At 44.7% G+C, this 25322-nt stretch overlaps 1 protein-coding gene across 12 annotated transcripts in view; it reads right to left on the reverse strand.

Moving 5' to 3' along the window:
* LOC122551995 (prominin-1-A-like) overlaps window positions 1-25322 on the reverse strand; it is a 286450-nt gene that overhangs the window by 16681 nt on the left and 244447 nt on the right. For 11 of the 12 annotated variants that reach the window (XM_087986625.1, XM_087986630.1, XM_087986686.1 and 8 more), the window contains 2 exons: window positions 11895-11984; window positions 11662-11777 (listed from right to left, as the gene is read on the reverse strand). In XM_087986625.1, the coding sequence (XP_087842751.1) occupies window positions 11662-11777; window positions 11895-11984 (206 nt within the window). Of the gene's footprint in view, window positions 1-10684; window positions 10719-11661; window positions 11778-11894; window positions 11985-25322 lie in introns of those variants that run through there. The other variant, XM_087986681.1, reaches the window with a different exon arrangement.

The raw sequence follows: 25322 nt of genomic DNA on the forward strand, positions 1-25322 counted from the left end.
AGCCTAGGTGCATTGGCCATGCTAAATTACCTAAAATGTCCAGGGATGTGTGGACTAGGTAGATTAGCAGTGAGAAATGCAGCGTTAGAGGTTTAGGATAGGGTAGATGGCGTGGGTCTGAATGGGATGCTCTTTGGACAGTCGTTGTGGACTCAATGGGCTGAATGGCCTGCTTCCACACTATATGGATTCTTTGATTCTGAAAAATGGTCAAATACATGGCATATGCAGTACAACATAGCTGAATGTGAAGTTTATATACCTAAGTGTGTAAAACATCAAGGTAGAATATTATTTACATGGGGATATTTTGAGAGATTTGGATGTACAAAGGTTTCTGCTGTGTCCTTGCACACAATTCAATGAAAGCAGGCAGGTGGAAGTGGCAAGCAACTAGGAAGGAAATGGTATGTTGGCCTTCATGACAAGGGGATTTGAGTTCAGAAATAGGACTGTCTTACTGCAGTTAAATAGGACCTTGGTAAGACCACACCTGGAGTATTGTTGCCATAAGGAGAGTTCACTAACCTGTTTCGGGGGATGGCAGGACTGTCTTATGAGGAGAGATTGGTTGAACTGGCCTATACTCATCAGAGACAGATGAGAGGGGATCTGATTGAAACAAAATTACAATAGGGCTGAAAAGACTAGGTGCAGGGAAGATGTTTTCCCTGGTTGGAAAGTCTAGAACCTGGGGTCAGTCTCAGGATATGGGGTAGAACTGACATTTAGGTTTGAAACGAGAAAAAAAAAAATCAGTCAAAAGGTCGAGATTCTATGGAATTTTTCACCACAGAAGACCATGGAGTCACTGAATATTTTCAAGAGAGTGATAACTTTTTATATACTAAAGACATCAAGGGGACTGAGAGAAAACAGCATTAAGCTAGAGAATCAGCCATGATCACTCTGAAGGGCACAGCAGGCTTAAAAGGGCTGAACTACCCCTGCTCCTAGTTTCTAGTTAAGGCTTGTTTCCAGTTCTACCCTTTACTAATGAGCCCACTGGAATAATGTGGTTACTAAGCAATACTACCTGAAGCTGCAGGTTGGAAGTAAAAATGTTTCAAAAAGAAAATTATAATCTAAGTGCCAAATGTGTAAAATAGCAGACAGTATGTACAGATTGTCAGATATTCTTGGAGTTTGAACTGTAAAATCAGTGGCAGTATAAAGTGTATATGTGTTACATCCCACTAAAAGAAAATAAAGTAATTTGCTAAATGAAGTGATAACATAATTAAAATGTTTTGTGAGATCAATGCCTATAAGTAGTATAGTGAGGAGGTTTGGACCGTCTAATACAGTTATTCAATGGAATATACAAGAAAGATTACTGTTAAATGCCAAAAATGGATTCATAAAATAGCTGGGTGTTTCCATAGAAAGACCTATATCATGGACTTCAACATACCGTGTAGAAGATTGACAAAAGTCAATTTTGGTTTAGTACAAACAATTAAGCTATGAATTTTGTTCACAAGTATTGTATAGACTGTTTAATGGTTAAGTTTTAGAGATGGAGATATCTGTTGACTTGAGGAAACTTTTCCTACAATTCTAACATCCTTACTGGAAGAAATGAAAGAAAGAATAGAGGACTCAATCAAGGTCAGATGTCTAAAACGGTCCAGCTACTGGGTGTAGGCATTAATGCAGTGCAAGGATTAAAGACAGGCAGAATGAGGATCTGAGCATCTTTAAGGAGAAAGTGCACCTCTGGGCCACCCGGACGAACCAACCCAACCACCCTGTAGCACAGCATTTCAACTCCCCCTCCCACTCCACCGAGGATATGCAGGTCATTGGACTCATCCACCGCCAAACCACAACAACGCGACGGTCGGAGGAGGAGCGTCTTATCTTCCGACTGGGAACCCTCCAACCACAGGGGATGAACTTGGACTTCACCAGTTTCTTCATCCCCCCTCCCCCCACCTTGTCTCAGCCGAATCCCTCCAGCCCTGCACCGCCTTCCTGACCTGCAGTCTTCTTCTTGACCTCTCCGCCTCCTTCCTACTCCGACCTATCACCCTCACCTTGACCTCTTTCCACCTATCACATTTCCAACGCCCCTCCTCCAAGTCCCTCCTCCCTACCTTTTATCTTCTCCTGCTGAACACTCTCTGCTCATTCCTGAAGAAGGGCCTGTGCCCGAAACGTCGAATCTCCTGTTCCCTGGATGCTGCCTGACCTGCTGTGCTGTTCCAGCAATAAAGTTTCAACTCTGAGCATCTTTCGCACATTTTGGCTATTGCAAAAACCTTAACCAACAGCATGGGAGTCATAAATTGATGCAGCAAATCCAAATGCTCATGAAGGGCATATAATGTCTACATGACGGTTATGATCTTGAAGTTTTTTTTTAAATGTCTCAGTTGTTAAACTTTAAAGAAGTTTTAAAACATGAATTTTAAAAACCCAGCTAGACTTTTGATTGACAGACATAAATTAGAAAAAATCCAATAGCATCTGGTCAGACAGTTCCAATGAGCTCTTTGTTAACATTTCTCCTAGGGCTATTATTATGTCATAGAAACATTGAATATATGAGCAGTAGCAGGCCATTTGGCCCTTTGACCCTGCTCATCATCATTTATTATGATCATGGCTGATCACCCAACACTGCACCCTGTTAACAGTTCCTCCCCCGTCCTTTAATTCTTTTGGTCCTAAGAACTATATCTTTAGAAACACAATGAATGTTTATTTGACTGGCAGTTTAAAGGGTCTATTAATGATTAATTGTGCTGAATCTTATCTTACTTTTGTTAAAGTGTCATTTTTACAGAATATCATGAAGAGTTTCTCTCCACAAAACTTTGCGAGTTTACTTGCACTATTGTCACAAACTCGCCTCATTAACCACACACCATGCTCCTCTGGCATTTGTCATGTCCAATATTGGCTTGATCTTCTCAATTGTTGGAGCTAGAGGTACTCACCAATTCTGCAATATCCACGATCCCTGATGCTCGTGCTACCTTGGAACTTTAACCATGCACTTGGTCAAGCATCAGCAATTTGAAGTCAACCATCATTTCTCACAAGGGGGCATAGGTGACACATGATTGCATATACAAGTGTATACTCCTATACTTAAACACCAGGCTACACAACATACCTGTCCTTAGCCACATCCCATCTTACAACCTTCGCAAAGTCACTGCTCCTCTTTCACCAATGGCCATGGTAGCCCAGCATCTTATCATGTGTCAATATGAATATACAGAAACTTTCAGTCACCTTCAACCATTCACTTATATTAGCCCAATGCAGCCGTGCATGTTGAGCTGATGTTTCTCCTGATCATGTCTTCATCCTCTTCTTTGGAAGTCTGTGCCTGCTTTTCCATTTCATCAGCATCCATCCTCTCTTTGCCTACTCCAATTACATAAATCATAGTATGCTAGGAATATACTGCACACTCAAGGGTTAACTGCAAGGTTCCATGCTGGTGAGGAGGTAGGATTAGATGAGGTTGGGGGCAGGCTCTAGTAGGGTGTGACTGTCAGGTTCAGGGTGTATACAGGGTCAGGAAAAGTATGGTCGTCAGAGTGGTTAGTTCTATGATTATCCAGGAATTAGACTAAGCTTTTTAAATCCACTAACATTTCTTGGGAACTATGACAATATTGGGATCGTCTCTCTGCATGTTACCATTTTTCTCAAGCAGCATATTCAGAGTATCACTCACATAGGCATTGTGAGTTCCCAACTCACAATTGTTATTTTTTTTCAAATTCACTCATGGGATGAGTTGTTGCTCATGAGGCCAGCATTTATTGCCCATCCCTGAGGGCAGTTCAGAGTCAACCACAACACTGTGGATCTGGAGTCACATGTAATCCATTCCAGTAAGCATGACAGATTCCTTTCATAAAGGACATATGTGAACCAGATAGTCTTTTCCCAACAATTGGCAGTGGATTCACCTGACATCATCAATAGATTTTCACATTTTTTACTGAATTCAAATTCCACCATAGGCCGCCAGAACATTACCTGGGACTCTTTATTAACAGTCAAGCAATAATGCCACTAGGCCATTGCCACCCTCTAAGCCCGACTCACGACAGGTTGCAATCTTACCAAAATCATCATGCAAACCAGCTGCTGGAAAACTTGACACGGAAATCAGAGTGAGTCCTTGATGGGCTGAACTCACCGCTTGCTCCAAATGACCTGCATGTTGGACACGGGGCATCCACATATCTTGGCATGGTCCATGGGCACCAGTCGCATGCACCCCATGTTAGCAAATATTGGCAACCTCTATGAACCCTCATGTCACATCTCTAATTCATTTACAGGTCTCTTCTGCAATTCATGTTGAATTTTGATCTGAATTCTTCAACTCTTACTGTAATGCTGCAGCAAGGACACTATGCACTCAGGGTCACACACCAGATTATGGTCTGGTCCAGTCTGCATCTCTACGATCTTCACATGCTGTCACATCACTCACTCACACTGAACCTATCTAGATGCTCAGAGCATTCCTGCCTCACATTGCCTGGTCTTAAAAACAGAAAGTGCTGGAGAAACTCAGCAGATCTGTCACCAGCCGTGGAGAGAGAAACAGAGTTAATGGTTTTAGTCTAATAAGACTCTTGCTTAGTCTTGTCTTTTTTGTGCTTTGCCCCCTCAGCCAGAGATACCAAACTCATATAACTGCTATCTTGTCTTGCTATTTAATAAAGGAATAAATGAAGGAAGCTTATCATAGTTATCAGCATGTCTTAGTCAAGTCAAAGGGGTTAGCCTTCTCTCAGGAGTTACTGGCACTGTAAGTCAGTATACCTCTGATGAGAGTTTAGCCTCTGCTTGGGGATGATCAGAATCATAATGCTGTTTCATCAATGACCTTTCCTCCATCATAAGGTCAAAAGTGGAGATGACTGCACAATGTTCAGCATCATTCATACCTCCTCAGATACAAAAACAGTCCATGTTCAAATGCAACAAGATCTGGACAATCTCCATTCTTGGGGTGCCAATACGCCACACAAGCGCCAGGCAATGACCATCACCAGTAAGAGACAACCTAACCATCATCTCTTGATATTCAATGGTGTCACCATCACTGAATCCCCCACTATCAACATCCTGGGGGTTACCATTGTCCAGAAACTCAACTGAACTTACAACATAAACACAGTTAAAAATGTGTTGCTGGAAAAGTGCAGCAGGTCAGGCAGCATCCAAGGAGCAGGAGAATCGATGTTTCGGGCATGAGTCCTTCTTCAGGATTTTCCTGAAGAAGGGCTCATGCCTGAAACGTCGATTCTCCTGGTCCTTGGATGTTGCCTGACCTGCTGCGCTTTTCCAGCAACACATTTTCAGCTCTGATTTCCAGCATCTGCAGACCTCACTTTCTCCTCGAACATAAACACAGTGGCTACAACAGCAGATCAGTGGATAGGAATACCGCGATGAGTAACTCATCTCCTGATTCTCCAAAGCTTGTCCACCATCTACAAGGCACAAGTCAGGAGTGTGATGGAATACTCCATACTTGCCTGGATGAGTGCAACACCAACAACACTCAAGAAGCTTGACACCATCCAGAACAAACGGACTGGTAAGCTAGAGGAGATACTTGTTAGGAAGGAAGATGTGTTGGGCATTTTGAACAACTTGACGATAGACAAGTCCCCCGGGCCTGACGGGATATATCCTAGGATTATGTGGGAAGCAAGAGAGGAAATTGCAGTACCGTTGGCAATGATCTTTTCGTCTTCACTGTCAACGGGGGTGGTACCAGGGGACTGGAGAGTGGCGAATGTTGTGCCCCTGTTCAAAAAAGGGAATAGGGATAACCCCGGGAATTACAGGCCAGTTAGTCTTACTTCGGTGGTAGGCAAAGTAATGAAAAGGGTACTGAGGGATAGGATTTATAAGTATCTGGAAAGACACTGCTTGATTAGGGACAGCCAGCACGGATTCGTGAAGGGTAGGTCTTGCCTTACAAGTCTTATTGAATTCTTTGAGGAGGTGACCAAGCATGTGGATGAGGGTAGAGCAGTGGATGTAGTATACATGGATTTTAGTAAGGCATTTGATAAGGTTCCCCATGGTAGGCTTATGCGGAAAGTCAGGAGGCGTGGGATAGAGGGAAATTTGGCCAATTGGATAGAAAACTGGCTAACCGGTCGAAGTCAGAGAGTGGTGGTAGATGGCAAATATTCAGCCTGGAGCCCAGTTACAAGTGGAATTCCGCAGGGATCAGTTCTGCGTCCTCTGCTGTTTGTAATTTTTATTAATGACTTGGATGAGGGAGTCGAAGAGTGGGTCAGTAAATTTCCGATGATACGAAGATTGGTGGAGTTGTGGATAGTGAGGAGGGCTGTTGTCGGCTGCAAAGAGACTTAGATATGATGCAGAGCTGGGCTGAGGAGTGGCAGATGGAGTTCAACCCTGTCAAGTGTGAGGTTGTCCATTTTGGAAAGACAAATAAGAATGCGGAATACATGGTTAACGGTAGGGTTCTTAGTGAGGTGGAGGAACAGAGGGATCTTGGGGTCTATGTTCATAGATCTTTGAAAGTTGCCACTCAGGTGGATAGAGCTTGTAAGAAGGCCTATGGTGTATTAGCGTTCATTAGCAGAGGGATTGAATTCAAGAGTCGTGAAGTGATGTTGCAACTGTACAGGACTTTGGTTAGGCCACATTTGGAGTACTGTGTGCAGTTCTGGTCGCCTCACTTTAGGAAAGATGTGGCAGCTTTGGAGAGGGTGCAGAGAAGATTTAACAGGATGTTGCCTGGAATGGAGAATAGGTCGTACGAGGATAGGTTGAGAGTGCTAGGCCTTTTCTCGTTGGAACGGCGAAGGATGAGGGGTGACTTGATAGAGGTTTATAAGATGATCAGAGGAATAGATAGAGTAGACAGTCAGAAACTTTTTCCCCGGGTGCAACAGAGTGTTACAAGGGGACATAAATTTAAGGTGAAGGGTGGAAGGTATAGGGGAGATGTCAGGGGTGGGTTCTTTACCCAGAGAGTGGTGGGGGCATGGAATGCGCTGCCTGTGGGAGTGGTAGAGTCAGAATCATTGGTGACATTTAAGCGGCAATTGGATAAGTACATGGATGGGTGCTTAAGCTAGGACAAATGTTCGGCACAACATCGTGGGCCGAAGGGCCTGTTCTGTGCTGTATTGTTCTATGTTCTATGTTCTAAAGTGCACACTTAATTGGCACTGCATCCGCAAGCATCCACCAGCAATATTCAGTAGCAGCAATGTGTACCAAGTACAAGATGCAGTACAGAGATTCACCAAAGTTCCTTAGACAGCACCTTCCAAATGCATATGCACTTCCATCTAGAAGGACAGGGGCAGTATATACATGAGAACATCTCCACCTTCAAGTTCTTCTCCAGACCACTCATCATCCTGACTTGGAAATATAATGCTGCTCATTCACTGTCACTGGGTCAATATCCTGAATTCCTTCCCTTAGGGCACTGTGGATCAACCTACAGCACATGGATCATAATGGTTCAGGAAGGCAGCTCACCTTTTCCAAGGTAGGGACAGGAAATAAAAATTGGCCTGCTAGTGGGGCCCACATCCCATGAGTGATTGCTAAAAAGGATGCTGTCCTCGTAAAGGGCGAAGAGCTGACTGACAGGCAGTACACCACACATCTTGACTCTTTCTACCCTATTGTGAGCTGTAGATCTCCTATTGAAAGACAGGCAGGTATTTTAGGAGATGAAAGTGAGTGGCATGGTTCCTAAGAGAGTGAGAAGGCAGTGCAGAAAGCATTCAGGGTTAGTGGTGTTGCAGGTTGGCGTGGGAGCGAGTGAGTGGGGAAGATGTTGCAAGCAATAGTGAAAGTGGTACAGCATGACTCTTAATGGGAGATTGGTGCAATAGCCTAGATCGAGTGAGTGTGAGGTACTGGACAGAAGATGGTTGTACTTGCTCTGGCCCTGTGGAGGAGAGCATTGACCTTCTTCCTACAATGCTGTTCCAAACAGCTGAGACTCCTCTAACACAGTGTCAACTTTGTTCTCGTATAGTCTGGTGTCATTGCCTCCATCCTAGGAAAAAAGGATGCACTTCTTGTGTACTCCTCATCCAGCTGGATCTCCAGGACATGCCCTTAAAGTGGGGTGCTGATTTCCCCCCTGTTGGCAATGTCCAGGATGAATGCCGGAAACTGTGCAGGGCAGCTGCAGACGGATACTGTTTGTTTGGGTGCACAAAATTGTTTCAGACATGGTGCCAACGTCAAAGATACTGGTCAATTCTGGGACTTCTGGTCAATGACCAGCTGCTCCACAAACAATGCGTGGTAAGGCAGGGTGAAAATCAGATGTGATACACACCATAATGGCTGAAATGTCAATTAATGCATTGAGTTTGGTAAGGAACAGTGAGGAAACTAGTGTCCCCTCACAGATATAATCACTCCACCAAATTCAACACGTCCCGCACTTAGCCAAAAAAAAAGTCAGCTCTCTATCTTTAATCTGCTCATTTGGAGGTTTCCAGAATGAAGGAAATTGGCCTTTGGAATTCAACTTCATGGGCATTTCCCAGGGAGCCAGTTTCATCCATAATTTTGCATATGCGATTCCAGTTTATGCTAATCTAACAAATCTCCAGCCATTGGAATGTCCAGACTGCAAAATCTAATTTAAAGAGAAAATGAAATTTACCTACTTGATATTAAATGTATTTAATAGGATGCAGGTCATGAGCATTAACTGGGAGCTTACTTTTTTCTCTGTAAACAGGTGTAGGCTGAGCCTGTGGTTGTTAGGATTAGGAAGTTATACTTGTGACCTGGAACTCTGCAATGACACGAGCATTATAGTGTATAAATATTGATTCCAGCTCTATCCTGGAATATACCATGCTGTTTCATTACAGTTCATAGGCTTGAATTTCCAGCTCTATGAATCTTGATTTACCCAAACCTTCATTGTGCTGTACAACGTGTGACAATGGAAAAGCAGATGCATTAAAAAAGGATTACTCAAACTTACAGTAATATTCTTTTCCTCAAAACAATGTGTATTGACTTAAGGCCAGCCCAATTCAAAGGTATCCCCTGAAAACATCTCTTAGAGACTACAATGCATCTATATTACCTGATTGTGGAGGGCAACTTAATTAAGCAATCAAATAAAACAAAGAACTGGGGCTGCTGGAGATCTGAAGTAAGAAACAAAATGTGTTGGAGAAAATCTGAAAGTCTGGCATATCTGTGGAGAGAAAAGCAGAGTTAATGTTTCAACTCCAGTATCACTTCAGACGTAAGACCACTGGACTAGAACCATTAACTCTGTTTTCTCTCCACAGATACTGTGAGACCTGCTGAGTTTCTCCAGCACTTTCTGTTTTTGTTAATAAACGATTATCCATTTTTAAATTTTATACCACTCCTCCCATAAATATAATAAAAATAGTCAGCCTCTACTTACGAAACAAGCTCACAACCAAATCCAAAGTTTGACATGTGTCGCGAATCTGGTCCTCCACTAATCCAAAGTAATAACTATATTACAATCTCTCAGACATGCATCTTTCAGATTATTTTCATGAAATTATGGATCCAGAAATATTGAACAAAATTAGAAATGTATAGTCTTTCCAAAGTGAAAGACAAAAATAACATTAGTTGTAAAAATAAATCAACATAGAGAGATGTGTTTTTGGACACTGAGAACTTCTGTATGTTCTAAAGTTATATTTCCACAATACTTAAAAGAAAATTAAGCATTCCCAATTGCTATAGCGCACAGTAATATGTGAACAGATATTTAAGAATGTACACACACCATTCTCATGCTGGTTAGTTTTAAAGCAGCACGCAAACGTTAAGAGATTTTGCAATAATTAGCTTGAGGAGGGACATATTTTAAGTAACTACAAACTAAATATCTTCAGGAAAAAGCACTGCCATGCATAGGTGCATTATAAGGTCATTTACCTTACTAATATTGGACTTTGAGTATCATGTGAATGCTCATTATGATAACCATTACTACCAATTTCCAGGCTGCAATAAAATATTTATATGGAAAAAAACCCTCAGGTTTTCAGTGAAGATTTTATTTCAAAATGAATGAAGTAAAATGAAAAATAAAATCTCAAATAAAAGCAAAATATTTTAAATGTAGAAAATCTGAAAGTGTTGGAGAATGTCAGCAGGTCTGACAGCATTTGTGGAGAGAGAAACAGGAGTTAATCAGGAGTTAAAAGAAGTTAAACACAAACTGTTTTTCTTTCCTCAGATGCTGTCACACCTGCAAATGAAACCTGTTATGTTGCTAGTTATTTCACATTCATCTCAAAACAAAACTATATATTTTCCAATTCTGGATCCGCAAAATAATCCAAGACTAAAAAGACAGTAAGTGCACTGCATCAATATATATAGAGAGCTATTTTATAATATGAAGCACTTAACATTATATGCAGTTTAATCTATTTTGGAAGCAAATAATTCAAAGCAGTTACGCAAATTATTTTTAAAAATTTCTTTCACTCTAAAGATTGTGTTCATTAAGTGTTACACATTTAAGTCAGTGTCATTTAAATTATTCTGATAATATATCAAGATATATTTTCATCCAAGTGTTGATATAATACAAGTATAACTTGCTTTACAGCCTTTTACCTTGTCAAATTTACAAACTTAACCCTCAAGATCACTCAGTATGAAACAATTTCTTACGTTTTCATGGGGTATTCTCAACACTACAGAAATACAAGAAATGAGAATGTTGTTAAAATTCACAGGAAATATTAAAGCAGCACATGTTTTGCTGAGGACAATGTGAATGTTCAAATTTTATATTGGACATATGAATTTTATGACAGAAAAAAGCATGTATTTTTAAAAATTGAAATTACAAAGATGATGTGACAACACTTCTCTGAGTGTAATATTGATTAAGAGCCATAAGTTAAAAGCAACAATGATTCTAAAAAAAACTGAAAAAGTGTGGAAAGGGTACCAATGGTTATCACAAAGTAAAATGCCAAGTCCCTGAGACAGAGGAACTGTAGAGAAGAAAAGGGACATACAAGATTAAGAGACAAATAGAAAACGAACAGCAAAATGTAGTTCTATCTTCTATTTACAAAGGTGTAGCAGAGGAAATCTTCAGAGAAACAGAAGATTATAAAGAATCAAATGGGAGAACACTATATCTAGAAATACATGTTTGTTCAACACAAGGAAAATAGCTTGTTAATTCAAACTTAAAGATACAAATCATTAGCAAACTTGCTAGTCAACTGTTCATGGACAATGATGTTTAACCGATGTTATCCTGTTTATGAAACTAACAAAAGGAACACCAAGTTCATTGAAAGTAGCTACAGAAATGTGTGTTCCTTCAGTACATTTTCACAGCAGATTGAAATTTAGGAAAGGAATTTGTTTCTTGTAATACATTAAGATGCATTTTGCGCATCTTTCCCCAAAACTGACTTTCTTCCAATCAGCTCCATATTGAAATTAAAAATTATTTGCAAACCTGATTTTATTTGTAAATGCTATAAATATATCAAGGCCTGTATTTTGAGAACAATTACTAATTATAATTAGGTGTTAAGAATTCCTTGTGTTTCAAAAACATACAAAAACTACAGAAAAATTCAGTAACCAGTAGAGACTATTTTAAAATCTACTCACTCATCATATACATCCTCTGTATCCATCCGCCGATAGAATTTGGATAGTTTCACAGCAATTATAATACTCGGTATTAAAAATACTGTACAGCATCCAAGGCCGAACCAAAAGCCATTCTAAAGAGAGCAATGAGAAAATAAAATACAGAAACCAATCATTCAGTCAAAAACTTGACTAAATGTTACTAAAAAAAAAGCAGCATTGCATCACATAATTGGTGAAAATATTTTTACCAGGGAATCCACTATAAAACCGCACAGTATCATATCAGCTGCATCCACAGCATTAGCAATCGGCTTACAGACAGCAACTTCATTGTTCATCTGCAAAATTAAGCAGAATATATTTTATGAAAGAAAACTGATAGCTGTTTAATGCCAGTTATTCATTTTTAATTATTCATTGGATGTGCACATCACTGGCTAAGCCAGCAGTTATTGTCCATCCCTAATTTCCTTTGAGAGTGCGTAGAGAGCTGCTTTTCTGAACTGCTATGGACTGTAAGCAGCAGGTACATCTACAGTGCTGTTAGGAAGTAAGTCCCAGAATTTTAACTCCATGACAACAAAGGAACAGCAAGGAAGTTGCAGGTCAGTATGAGGTGCGGTTTAGAGGGGAACCTGTAGGTGGTATTGTTCTCATAAATTCACTTCTTCTCAGTAACTGAGGTTGCTTGATTGGAATATGCTGTTGAAAGAACCATGACAAATTGCTGCAGACTGTCTTGCATATGGCACACACCAAGCTTTGGTAGTGGAGAATGTAAATGTTTAAGGTGGTGGATGGCATACAAATTAAGCATGAGCTTTGTCCTGGACAATTGTAGAGCCATAGAGCTGAGCCTTAAATGTTTTTTTGCTGCCAGTTTTGTCAAGTTTCATGGAGGGTTTCTTGCTGCAAGGCCGAGTTAATTTTCTTTTCATATCTTACCAAATGCACCACATTAATGACCTACAATGCCCCATGGTATTCCTCTTGCCTAATTCTAATTCTAATCCTAGTTTACCATAAACTATACTAGAAGAACTCACCACTGATTGGATATCTGTCAAAAAAAACTGCATTGGTGCTGCCAGTGCCATTTGGATGAACACTGCTGTCTAAAGCTGCCCACTCAATGACACACATTCATTGAGAGGACATAGAGTCATACAGCATGGAAATAGACCCTTTGGTCCAACTTCTGGATTAGTGGTGCTGGAAGAGCACAGCAATTCAGGCAGCATCCGAGGACAGGCACTGTCCATGCCAACCAGTTTCCTAAACTGAGCTATTTTGATTTGCCTGCATTTAGCCCATATCCTTCTTAACATTTCCTATCCATGTACTTGTCCAAATGTCTTTTGGTGTGGTCTCACCAGGACACCGAGATCTCTTTGCTTATCCATACTACCAAGATTCTTACCACTAGCCCAGTACTCTTTACTTCTGTTGCTCCTTCCAAAGTGAATCACCACAGACTTTTCTGCATTAAACTCCATTTGCCATCTCTCTGCCCGGCTCTGCAGCTTATCTATGTCCCTCTGTAGCCTGCAACACCCTTTGGCTCTAGCCACAACTCCACCAACCTTAGTATCATTCGCAAATTTACGAACCCATCCTTCTATGCCCTTAGCCAGGTCATTTATAAAAATGACAAACAGCAGTGGACCCAATACAGATCCTTGTGGTACACCACTAGTAACTGAACTCCAGCATGAACATTTCCCATCAACCATCACCCTCTCTTCTTTCAGCTAGCCAATTTCTGATCCAAACCACTAAATCACCGTCAATCCTGTGCCTCTGTATTTTGTGCGATAGCCTACAGTGGGGAACCTTACTGAAATCCATATACATCATGTCAACCGCGTGAGGCACAACCTACTCTTCACAAAACCGTGTTGACTATCCCTAATCAACGTATTCCTTTCTAGATGATTATAAATGCTATCTCTTATAATCTTTTTCAACACTTTACCCACAACTGAAGTGAGACTCACTCGTCTATAAATACCACAGTTGTCTCTACTCCCCTTCTTGAACAAAGGAACAACATTTGCTCTCCTCCAAGCTTCTGGCACTATTGCTGTTGACAATAACGACATAAAGATCAAAGCCAAAGACTCGGCAATCTCCTCCCTGGCTTCCCAGAGAATCCTAGGATAAATCTGATCAGACCCAGGGGCTTACCAATTCTGGAAAGTGTGAAAATACATAACACCTCCTCCTTGTGAATGTCAATCTCATCTATTCTAATGGCCTGTATCTCAGTATTCTCCTCGGCAACATTGTCTTTTTCTAGTATGAATACTGACAAAAAATATTCATTAGTGCTTCCCCTATCTCCCCTGACTCCTTGCACAACTTCCCACGACTATCCTTGATTGGCCCTAATCTTACTCTCGTCGTTCTTTCACTCGTGATATACATATAGAAAGCCTTAGGGTTTTCCTTGATCCTATCTGTAATAACTTCTCATGTCCCCTCCTGGCAGTAGCTGGTCCTTGAATAAGCTGCACATTTCAATTGTGCCCATCCTCTGCAGCTTCTTTCCCCATCCAATGCATCCTAAATCTTGCCTAATCGCATCGTAGTTGCCTTTCCCCCAGCTATAACTGTTGCCCTACGGTATATGCCTATCCCTTTCCATCGCAAAAGTAAACATAACCGAATTGTGGTCACTATCACCAAAGTGCTCACCTACCTCCAAATCTAACATCTGGTTGGGTTCATTGCACAGTACCAAATTTAATTGGCTTTGCCCCTTGTTGGCCTGTCTATATGCTCAGTCAGGAAACCATCCTGCACACATTGGACAAAAACTGACCCATCTAAAGTATTTGAATTATAGTATTCCCAGTCAATATTTGATAGTTAAAGTCCCCCATAATAACTCCCCTATCACTCTCACTCTTATCAAAAATCATCTTTGCTATTCTTTCCTGGACATATTTGGAACTATTCAGAGGCCTATAGAAAACTCCCCACAGGGTGACCTCTCCTTTTCTGTTTCTAACCTCAACCCATTCTACCTCAGTAGACAAGTCCTCAAATGTCCTTTCTGCCACTGTAATACTGTCGTTGATTAACAGTGCCACACCTCTCCCTCTTTTACCATCCTCTCTGTTCTTACTGAAACATCTAAATCCTGGAATCTGCAACAACCATTCCTGTCCCTGCTCTACCCATGTCTCCGAAGTGGTCACAACATTAAAATCCCAGGTATCAACCCATGCTGCAACTTAACCCACTTTATTCCGAATTCTCCTGGCGTTGAAGTAAACACACTTCAAACCAACTTCTTGCTTGCTGGTGCCCTCTTGCGATCTTGAAACCTTATTTCTGACCTAACTACTCTCAACCTCCTGTATATTAGAACTACAATTTAGGTTCCCATCCCCCTGCTAAATTAGTTTAAACCCACCCGAAAAGCATTAGCAAATTTCCCCCCCAGGATATTGGTACCCCTCTGGTTCAGGTGAAGACCATCCCACCTACCACTGAAAGAGCACCAATTACCCAGGTATCTGAAATGCTCCCTCCTGCACCATCCCTGCAGCCACATGTTCAGCTCTGCTCTCTCCCTGTTCCTCGCTCCTCGCGAGGAACAAACCAGAGATAGCAACTCTGTTCTAGCTCTAAGCTTCCACTCGAGCTCCCTGAATTTCCGCCTTAAATCCCATCTCTCTCCCTACCTATGTCATGGGTGCCTATGTGGACCACCACTTAGGGCTGCTCCCCAAGTTTTAGCCTAAGTCTTATCAACTGTGTCTTTTCCAGTTACTATGTTGAAGACTTTTATCAGATTTTGGTTACTCTTCTAAATTCTACAGGAACCAGGCCTAATGTGTATAATCTCTCCTAATAACCTAACCCCTGAAGTTCAGGAATTATTCTGGTAAGCCTGCGTTAAGAGCTCCTGCAGCTGCAGATGTGACTTCAGGATTGTGTGTTTCCCCATTGAGGCTAGAGCCAAGGATGTCACTGAATTGCTGTTGGGGATTCTGAATGGGGAGGGCAAATTGTCAGAGGATGTGGTTCACATTAATACCAATAGCGCAGGTAGAAAGAAGAATGAGGTCTTTCAACAAGAATTTAGGGAGCTAGATAGCAGATTGAGAAACAGGAATTCAAAGCGTGTAATCTCTGAATTATTCCCAATGCATATGCTAAGAAGTGGTCACAGTGGCCTTAGTGGATTGAGGAGATGAATGCATGGCTGAGGAAATGCTACCAGGAGGGTTTCAAATCATGGATCACTGGGTCTATCTCTGGGTGGGTTGGGACCCATGCAAGTCAGATTTGTTGCATTTGATCCATCCTTGCAGCTGTATGTGTATGCATGTGATTGGTAGCTAAAATCCAAAGACATTTTATAAGTGAAATTGGGACAGTGTTTGGTGCTATGTTTCTTGATGGTAATGTAAGTTAATGAATTAGACACAAATGTAAGAGATATGACAGTAAGTTTACAGATTACATTAAGGTTAGCAGTGCAATAGATAGCATGGAGAAAAGCCTTAGCCTATAGATGATATAGACCGGCTGGTTAGGTGGGTAGAACAGTGCCAAATGGAATCTAATCCACAAAAGTATGAGGTGATACATTTTGTGAATTCCAAAAAGGCAAGGGAGTACACAACATGTGGTAGGACCCTAGAAAGTACAAGGGACACCCTCTACGAACAAATGTAATGCCTGGAATGCTCCACATGGAAGTCAGAGTGGGTACCTGGGATTTCAGCTCACTGCTGCCTCAGAGAAGCCTCCATGTTGCTCAACATACAATAGCATTTCAGGGCACAGTCAATGGGCACCAGCCACACACAACCCTCATTCAAGGGCTTTGACATCTGAGATTGATGGAATCCTTATAGCACCGTTCAAAACCATGTGTAGGACAATTAGGAAGTACAGATCCACATTTGCAGGACTTGCCAACAACTAGTATTGAAAGGAGAAAGTGAGGACTGCAGATACTGAAGATTAGAGTCAAAACATGTGGCACTGGAAAAGCACAGCAGGTCAGGCAGCATCCTAGGAGCAGGAGATCGACGTTTCAGGCATAAGCCCTTTATCAGGAATATGGGGGGATCCCCATGGGGGCTGAGAGATAAATGGGAGGGGCGTGGGGCTGGGGTTAAGGTAGCTGGAAATGCGGGTGTAATAGACAATAGACAATAGGTGCAGGAGTAGGCCATTCAGCCCTTCGACCTGCACCACCATTTAATATGATCATGGCTGATCATCCTTAATCAGTATCCTGTTCCTGCCTTATCTCCATAACCCTTGATTCTACAATCCTTGAGAGCTCTATCCAACTCTTTCTTAAATGAATCCAGAGACTGGGCCTCCACTGCCCTCTGGGGCAGAGCATTCCACACAGCCACCACTCTCTGGGTGAAGAAGTTTCTCCTCATCTCTGTCCTAAATGGTCTACCCCGTATTTTTAAGCTGTGTCCTCTTCGTTTGGCACTCACCCATCAGCGGAAACATGTTTCCTGCCGCCAGAGTGTCCAATCCTTTCATAATCTTATACGTCTCAATCAGATCCCCTCTCAGTCTTCTAAACTCAAGGGTATACAAGCCCAGTCGCTTCAGTCTTTCAGTGTAAGGTAATCCCGCCATTCTAGGAATTGACCTCGTGAACCTACGCTGTACTCTCTCAATAGCCAGAATGTCTTTCCTCAAATTTGGAGACCAGAACTGCACACAGTACTCCAGGTGTAGTCTCACCAGGGCCCTGTACAGCTGCAGAAGAACCTCTTTGCTTCTATACTCAATCCCTCCTGTTATGAAGGCCAGCATGCTATTAGCCTTTTTCACTACCTGTTGTACCTGCATGCTTACCTTCATTGACTGGTGTACAAGAACACTCAGATCTCTCTGTACTGCCCCTTTACCTAAATTGATTCCATTGAGGTAGTAATATGCCTTCCTGTTCTTGCCACCAAAGTGGATAACCATACATTTATCCACATTAAACTGCATCTGCCATGCATCTGACCACTCACCTATCTTGTCCAGGTCACCCTGTATTCTCCTAAAAGCCTCATCACATTTCACCCTGCCACCCAGCTTAGTATCATCAGCAAATTTGCTAATGTTATTACTAATACCATCTTCTATATCATTAACATATATTGTAAAAAGCTGCGGTCCCAGTACTGATCCCTGCAGTACCCCACTGGTCACTGCCTGCCATTCCGAAATGAAGCCGTTTATCACTACTCTTTGTTTCCTATCAGCCAACCAACTTTCAATCCAAGTTAGTACTTTGCCCCCAATACCATGCACCCTAATTTTGCTCACTAACCTCCTATGTGGGACTTTATCAAAAGCTTTCTGAAAGTCCAGATACACTACATCTACTGGATCTCCCTTGTCCATCTTCAGAGTTACATCCTCAAAAAATTCCAGAAGATTAGTCAAGCATGATTTCCCCTTCATAAATCCATGCTGACTCTGACCAATCCTGTTACTACTATCCAGATGTGTCATAATTTCATCCTTTATAATAGACTCCAGCATCTTTCCCACTACTGAGGTCAGACTAACTGGTCTATAATTTCCTGCTTTCTCTCTCCCACCTTTCTTAAAAAGTGGTACAACATTAGCCACCCTCCAATCTGCAGGAACTGATCCCGAATCTATCGAACTCTGGAAAATAATCACCAACGCATCCACGATTTCTCGAGCCACCTCCTTCAGTACCCTGGGATGTAGACCATCAGACCCCGGGGACTTCCCAACCTTCAGACCTAACAGTCTCTCCAACATCAATTCCTGGCAAATATAAATTCCCTTCAGTTCAGGTCCTTCAGCCACTGTTACCTCAGGGAGATTGCTTGTGTCTTCCCCAGTGAACACAGATCTGAAGTACCAATTCAATTCTTCTGCCATTTCTTTGTTCCCCATAATATATTCCCCTGTTTCTGTCTTCAAGGGCCCAATTTTAGTCTTAACCATTTTTTTGCCTTTCACATACCTAAAAAAACTTTTACTATCCTCCTTTATATTATTGGCCAGTTTTCCTTCGTACCTAATTTTTTCTCTGCATATTTCCTTCTTAGTAATCCTCTGTTGTTCTTTAAAAGCTTCCCAGTCCTCCGTTTTCCCACTTATCTTTGCTAGGTTATACTTTTTCTCTTTTAACTTTATATGTTTCTTAACTTCTCTCGTCAGCCACGGCCACCCATGCCTCCTCCTAGGATCTTTCTTCCTTTTTGGAATGAACTGATCCTGCAACTTCTGCATTATACACAGAAATATCCGCCATTGTTCCTCCACTGTCATCCCTGCTAAGGTATTGCACCATTGAACTTTGGCCAGCTCCTTCCTCATAGCTCCATAGTTCCCTTTATTCAAGAGAAATATTGTCAGTTCCGATTGTACCCTCTCCCTCTCAAATTGCAGATTGAAGCTTATTGCATTATGGTCACTACTTCCCAATGGCTCCTTCACTTCGAGGTCCCTGACCAATTCTGGTTCGTTGCACAATACCAGATCCAGAATTGCCTTCTCCTGGTCGGCTCCAGCACCAGCTGTTCTAAGAATCCATCTCGGAGGCACTCCACAAAGTCTCTTTCTTGAGGTCCAATACCATCCTGATTCTCCCAGTCTACCTGCATGTTGAAATCCCCCATAACAACTGTAGTAACATCTTTGTGACAGGCCGATTTCAGCTCCTGATTTAACTTATATCCGACATCCAGACTACTGTTTGGGGGCCTGTAGATAACTCCCAAGAGGGTCTTTTTACCCTTAGTATTTCTCAGCTCTATCCACACTGACTCTACATCCCCTGATTCTAGGTCCCCCTGTGCAAGGGACTGAATATCATCCCTTACCAACATGGCCACCCTACCCCCTCTGCCCGTCAGTCTGTCATTACGATATCATGTGTAGCCTTGAATATTCATTTCCCAGGCCCTGTCCACTTGAAGCCACGTCTCAGTTATCCCCACAAAATCGTATGTGCCAATTTCCAAAAGAGCCTCAAGCTCATCCATCTTATTTCTAATGCTTCGTGCATTCATGTATAGAATGGTGATGGGTCGGAGTAGAGGGTGGAGCGGATAGGTGGGAAGGAAGGTGGACAGGTGATAGGTCGGAGCAGAGGGTGGAGCGGATAGGTGGGAAGGAAGATGGACAGGTAGGACAGTTCAAGAGGACAGTGCCCAATTGGAGGGTTGGATCTGGAATAAGTTAGAGGGAGGGGATAGGAGGAAACTGGTGAAATTTACATTGATGCCATGTAGTTAGAGGGTCCCAAAGCAGAAGATGAGGCGTTCTTCCTCCAGGCATTGGGTGGCTTGGATTTGGCAGTGGAAGATGCCCAGGACTTGCATGTCCTTGGTGAAGTGGGAGGGGGAGTTGAAGTGGTCAGCCACAGGGCAGTGGAATTGTTGCGTGTGTGTGTGTCCCAGAGATGTTCTAGTATTGAAAAGCTACTGAAAGGACACTTTATGTGCAAGGGCAGGTACCCAATTCTCAGAATGGACTACATGCATCTGGAAAACTCCCTGCTCTTTAAGCAGCTACTTGCGTGCTCACAGTGTCCCAGATTTGCCTTTTCTTGCCATGAGTAATCATGCATCATGCAATCTTGCAGTTTGCCTTGCTGATCAGCATTCCTCAACTAAGCAGGTAGCTATGTTTCTCTATGGCAGAGTGCTATGTCAGTCTCACACTATGAACTAGCAGTGTATGCAGGAAACAAAGGGCGTGCGCAGTCAGCAGACAGCCATGTTTCATAGTTTTAGGGCATAGTCCTCTTTGAGGTCCATGGAGGCGCCCATCAGTCAGGAACTCCTGGCACAATAAGTCTGTATGTGAATTAATAAAAAAAAAACAGCAAGAGTCTGATACTCACCCTGGTGGAACAGAGGAGGTCACTGATTTTCTTGCTACATTGCTGGCCATTCCAGCAAATGTGGACACTGCACTGATCTGGCTGTTGTCCATTTACATAGATTCCTGAAAGTTGCCACCCAGGTTGATAGGGTTGTTAAGGCAGCATACAGTGTGTGAGCTTTTCTTAGTATAGGGATTGAGTTTTGGAATGATGAGGTCACAGTTCAGCTGTACAAATCTCTGGTGCGACCGCACTTGGAGAATTGCATACAGTTCTGGTGACCGCGTTAGAAGAAGGATGTGGAAGCTTTGGAAAGAGTGAAGAGGAGATTTGCTAGAATGTTGCCTGGTATGGAGGGAAAATCTTACAAGGAAAGGCTGAGGGACTTGAGGCTGTTTTTGTTAGAGAGAAGAAGGCTAAGAGGTCACTTAATTGAGACATATAAAATGATCAGAGGGCTAGAGAGGGTGGACAGCGAGAGAGCCTTTTTCCTCGGATATTGATGGCTCGCACGAGGGGACATATCTTTAAATTGAGGGGTGATAGATGTAGGACAGATGTCAGAGATAGTTTATTTACTCAGAGTGGTAGGAGCATGGAAAGCACTGCCAGCAACAGTAGTAGACTCAACAACTTTTAAATGGTCATGGAATAGACATATGGGAAAAAATGGAACAGTACAAGTTAGATGGGCTTCAGATTGGTTTCACAGGTTGGCGCAACATTGAGGGCTGAAGGGCCTGTACTGCGCTGGCTGTAATGTTCTATGTTCTATATTCGAACTTAGGGTCAGACTGATCAGGTAATATGTTAGGAAGCACATCTACACACATAGAGTGATAGGATATAGAACATTGTGCTGTGTCAACCTGTGGAACTAATCACAAGCTCATCTCTCCTACCCTATTCCATTTTCATCCACATGTCTATCCAATGACCATTTAAATGCCCTTAAAGTTGCTGAGTCTACTACTGTTACTGGCAGGACGTTCCATGCTCCTACTACTCACTGAGTAAAGAAACTACTTCTGACATCTGTCCTATATCTATTACCCCTCAGTCTAAAGCTATGTCCCCTCGTGCTAGCCATCACCATCAGAGGAAAAAGGCTCTCACTGTTCACCCTATCTAACCCTCTGATTATATGTCTCAATTAAATCACCTCCCAACCCTCTTCTCTCTAACGAAAACAGCCTCAAGTCCCTCAGCCCTTTCCTCATACAACCTTCCCTCCAAACTAGATAACATCCTAGTAAATCACCTCTGAACCATTTCCAAAGCTTTCATATCCTTCCCTAATGTGGTGACCAGAACTGTATGTAATGCTTCCAGTGCAGCTGCAGCAGAGTTTTGTCCAGCTGCAACATGACCTTGTGCATCTAAAACCCTATCCCTCTATCAATAAAAGCTAACACATCATATACCATCTCAACAACCCGATCAACCTTGGGTGGCAACTTTGAAGGATCTATGTACATGGACACAGAGATTTCTCTGCTCATCTACACTACCAAGAATCTTACCATTAGTCCAGTACTCTTTATTGCTGTTTTGCTCTCCAACGTGAATCAGCTCACGCTTTTCCACATTAAACTCCATTTGCCACCTCTCAGTCCAGCTCTGCAGCTTATCTATGTCCTTCTGTCACCTGCAACATCCTTTAACACTAACCACAACTCCACTGACCTTAGTGTCATCTGCAAATTTACTAACCCATCCTTTTACACCCTCATTTAGGTCATTTTCAAAATGACAAACAGCAGTGGACCCAAAACAGATTCTTGCAGTACACCACTAGTAACTGAACTCCAGGATGAACACCTCCCATCAACCATCACCCTTTGTCTTCTTTCAGATAGCCAATTTCTGATCCAAACTGCTAAATCACCCTCAATCTCATGCCTCTGTATTTTGTGTAATAGTCTACCATTGGGAACCTTATCAAACGCCTTAGTGAAATCTATATAGACCACACCAACTGCTTTACGCTCATCCATCTGTTTGGCCACCTTCTCAAAGGACTCAATAAGATTTGTGAGGCATGACCTACCCTTCACAAAATCGTGTTGACTATCCCTAATCAACTTAATCCTCTCTAGGTGATTATAAATCCCATCTCTTCTAATCTTTTCCAATACGTTACCGACAACCGTTAAATCATCCTCAATCCTATGCCTCCATATTTTCTGCAATAGCCTACCGTGAGCAATCTTATCAAACCCCTTACTGAAATCCATATACAGAGGAACCTCAATTATCCAAATGATGGGTGGGCACTATTTCATTCGGATAATCGATTATTTAGTTAATCAATTAAATGCCTTTCCTCTGGGCCTCGGAGTTTTTAAAGTCTGCTCCCCTTTCAGGAGACTGTAGCAGCACATAGTGTGCGAGCCCCCGCCCAACACGACCCCGCGCCCATCCCCCCAAACCCAGCATCGCACCCCCCCCCCCACCTGCCAACCTCGGCCAACACAGCCCCCGCCCACGCCCCAACCCAACCCAGCACCGCGACCCGTCCCCACCAACCCCGTCCAACACCATGCCCGCGCCCATCCCCAATCATGTCCAACATTGCCCCCCATCCCCCCCAACCCCGTCCAACACCGTCCTCCAAATCTCGTGCAACAACACCGCCCTCCAAACCTCATCCAACACTGCACCCCGCCCAACCCCAACCAACACCGCCCCAGCCTGCCACCCCAACCTCGTCCGACTCCGCCCTCCAAACCCCGTGCAACAACCCCCCCCGCCTACCCCAGCCCCGTCCAACAACGCCATCCGCCCGACCCCCAACCCCCTCCAACACTGCCACCCCGCCCACACCCAACCCCATCCAACCCCGTCCAACAACACCCTCCAAATCCGGTCCAACACTGCCCCCGCCCAAACCCCCAACCTTGTCCAACACCGCTCCCAACTCCGTCCAACACTGCCCCCCGCCTGACTCCCCCCAACGTCGTCCAACACCACTCCCCCAGCTCCATCCAACACTGCCTCGCCTGACCCCCCAAATTCATTCAACACCGCTCCCCCCAACTCCGTCCAACAATGCCCCCCCCGCCCGACCCCCCCAAACCCGTACAATACCGCTCCCCCCAACTCTGTCCAACACTGCCCCCACCTGACACCCCTATCTCATGCAACACCGCTCCCCCCAACTCCATCCAACACTGCCCCCGCCTGACACCCCAACCTCATCCAACACCGCTCCCCCCAAGTCCGTCCAACACTGCCCCTGCCCAACCCCCCAAACTCATCCAGCAATGCTCCCCCCAACCTCGTCCAACACCGCCCCCTGTCTGCTCCCCAACCCCATCCAACATCGCACCCTGCCCGCCGCCCCACACAGTCCAACACCACCCCCAACCCCTCCAGCACCGCCCCCGCCACATCCAACACCGCCCCTGCCCCCAACCCCTCCAACACCGTCCCTTCATGCCCCCAACCCCGACCAACATGGTCCCCGCCCGCCACCCAACCCTGACCAACACCTCCCCCGCCCGCCCCAACCCCATCCAACACCGCCCCCCCACCCCCAACCCCATCCAACATCACCCTCCAAACCTCATCTTCCACCGCCCCGCCTGCCCGCAACCCCGAGCAACACTGCCCCCCGCCCACCACCACAACCCCATCCAACACCACCCCCTGCCCGCACCCCAACCCCATTCAACACCACCCCCTGCCCGCCCCCCAACTCCATCCATCACCGCTCCCTGCCCACCCCCCCAACCCCATCCAACACTGTCCCAGCCCACTCCCACCCCCATCCAACCCCACCACCTGCCCGCACCCCAACCCCGTCCAACACCGGCCCCCTCCCACCCTCCAACCGCTCCAACACCGTCCCTGCCTGCCCCAACCCTGTCCAACATGGTCCCCACCTGCCCCCAACCCTGATCAACACCTCCGCCCACCCGCCCCCAACCCCGTCCAACACCGCCCCCCGCCCACCCGCAACCCAATCCAACATCACCCTCCAAACCTCGACCAACACCGCCCTTGCCCACCCCCAACCCCGTCCAACACTGCCCCCCCGCCCACCACCACAACCCCATCCAACACCACCCCCTGCCCGCACCCCAACCCCATTCAACACCACCCCTGCCCGCCCCACAACCCTGTCCATCACCGCTCCCTGCCCACCCCCCAACCCCATCCAACACCACCCCCTGCCTGCATCACAACCCCGTCCAACACCGGCCCCCTCCCACCCCCCAACCCGTCCAACACCGCCCCTGCCCACCTGCAACCCTGCCCAACACTGCCCCGCCCACCTCCACAACCCCGTCCAACATCATCCCCTGCCCACCTTCAACCCCGCCCAACACTGCCCCGCCCACCCCCAACCCCGTCCAACACCATTCCCTGCCTGCCGTCCAACCCCATCCAACACTGCCTCCCAACTCCATCCAATATTGCCCCCGCCCGCCCTTCAACCCCGTCCAACACCGGCCCCCTCCCACACCCCAACCCCGTCCAACATCGCCCCACCTGACCCCAACCCTGTCCATCACCGCTCCCTGCCCGCCCCCAACCCTGTCCAACACCGGCCCCGCCTGCCCCCAACCCCATCCCACACCACACCCTGCCCACCCCCCAACCCGTCCAACACCGCCCCTGCCCACCTGCAACCCCGCCCAACACTGCCCCGCCCACCCCCACAACCCCATCCAACATCATCCCCTGCCCACCCCCAACCCCGTCCAACTTCATCCCCCACCCGCTGCCCAACCCCATCCAACATCGCCCCAACTCCGTCCAACACCGCCACCCCAAACCTCATCCAACACCGCGCCCCCGCCCGCCCCCAACTCTG

This window comes from Chiloscyllium plagiosum, unplaced genomic scaffold, assembly GCF_037043375.1.
Source record: "Chiloscyllium plagiosum isolate Xiang-an unplaced genomic scaffold, Cpla_swu_hap1 HiC_scaffold_1, whole genome shotgun sequence".
NCBI lineage: Eukaryota > Metazoa > Chordata > Chondrichthyes > Orectolobiformes > Hemiscylliidae > Chiloscyllium > Chiloscyllium plagiosum.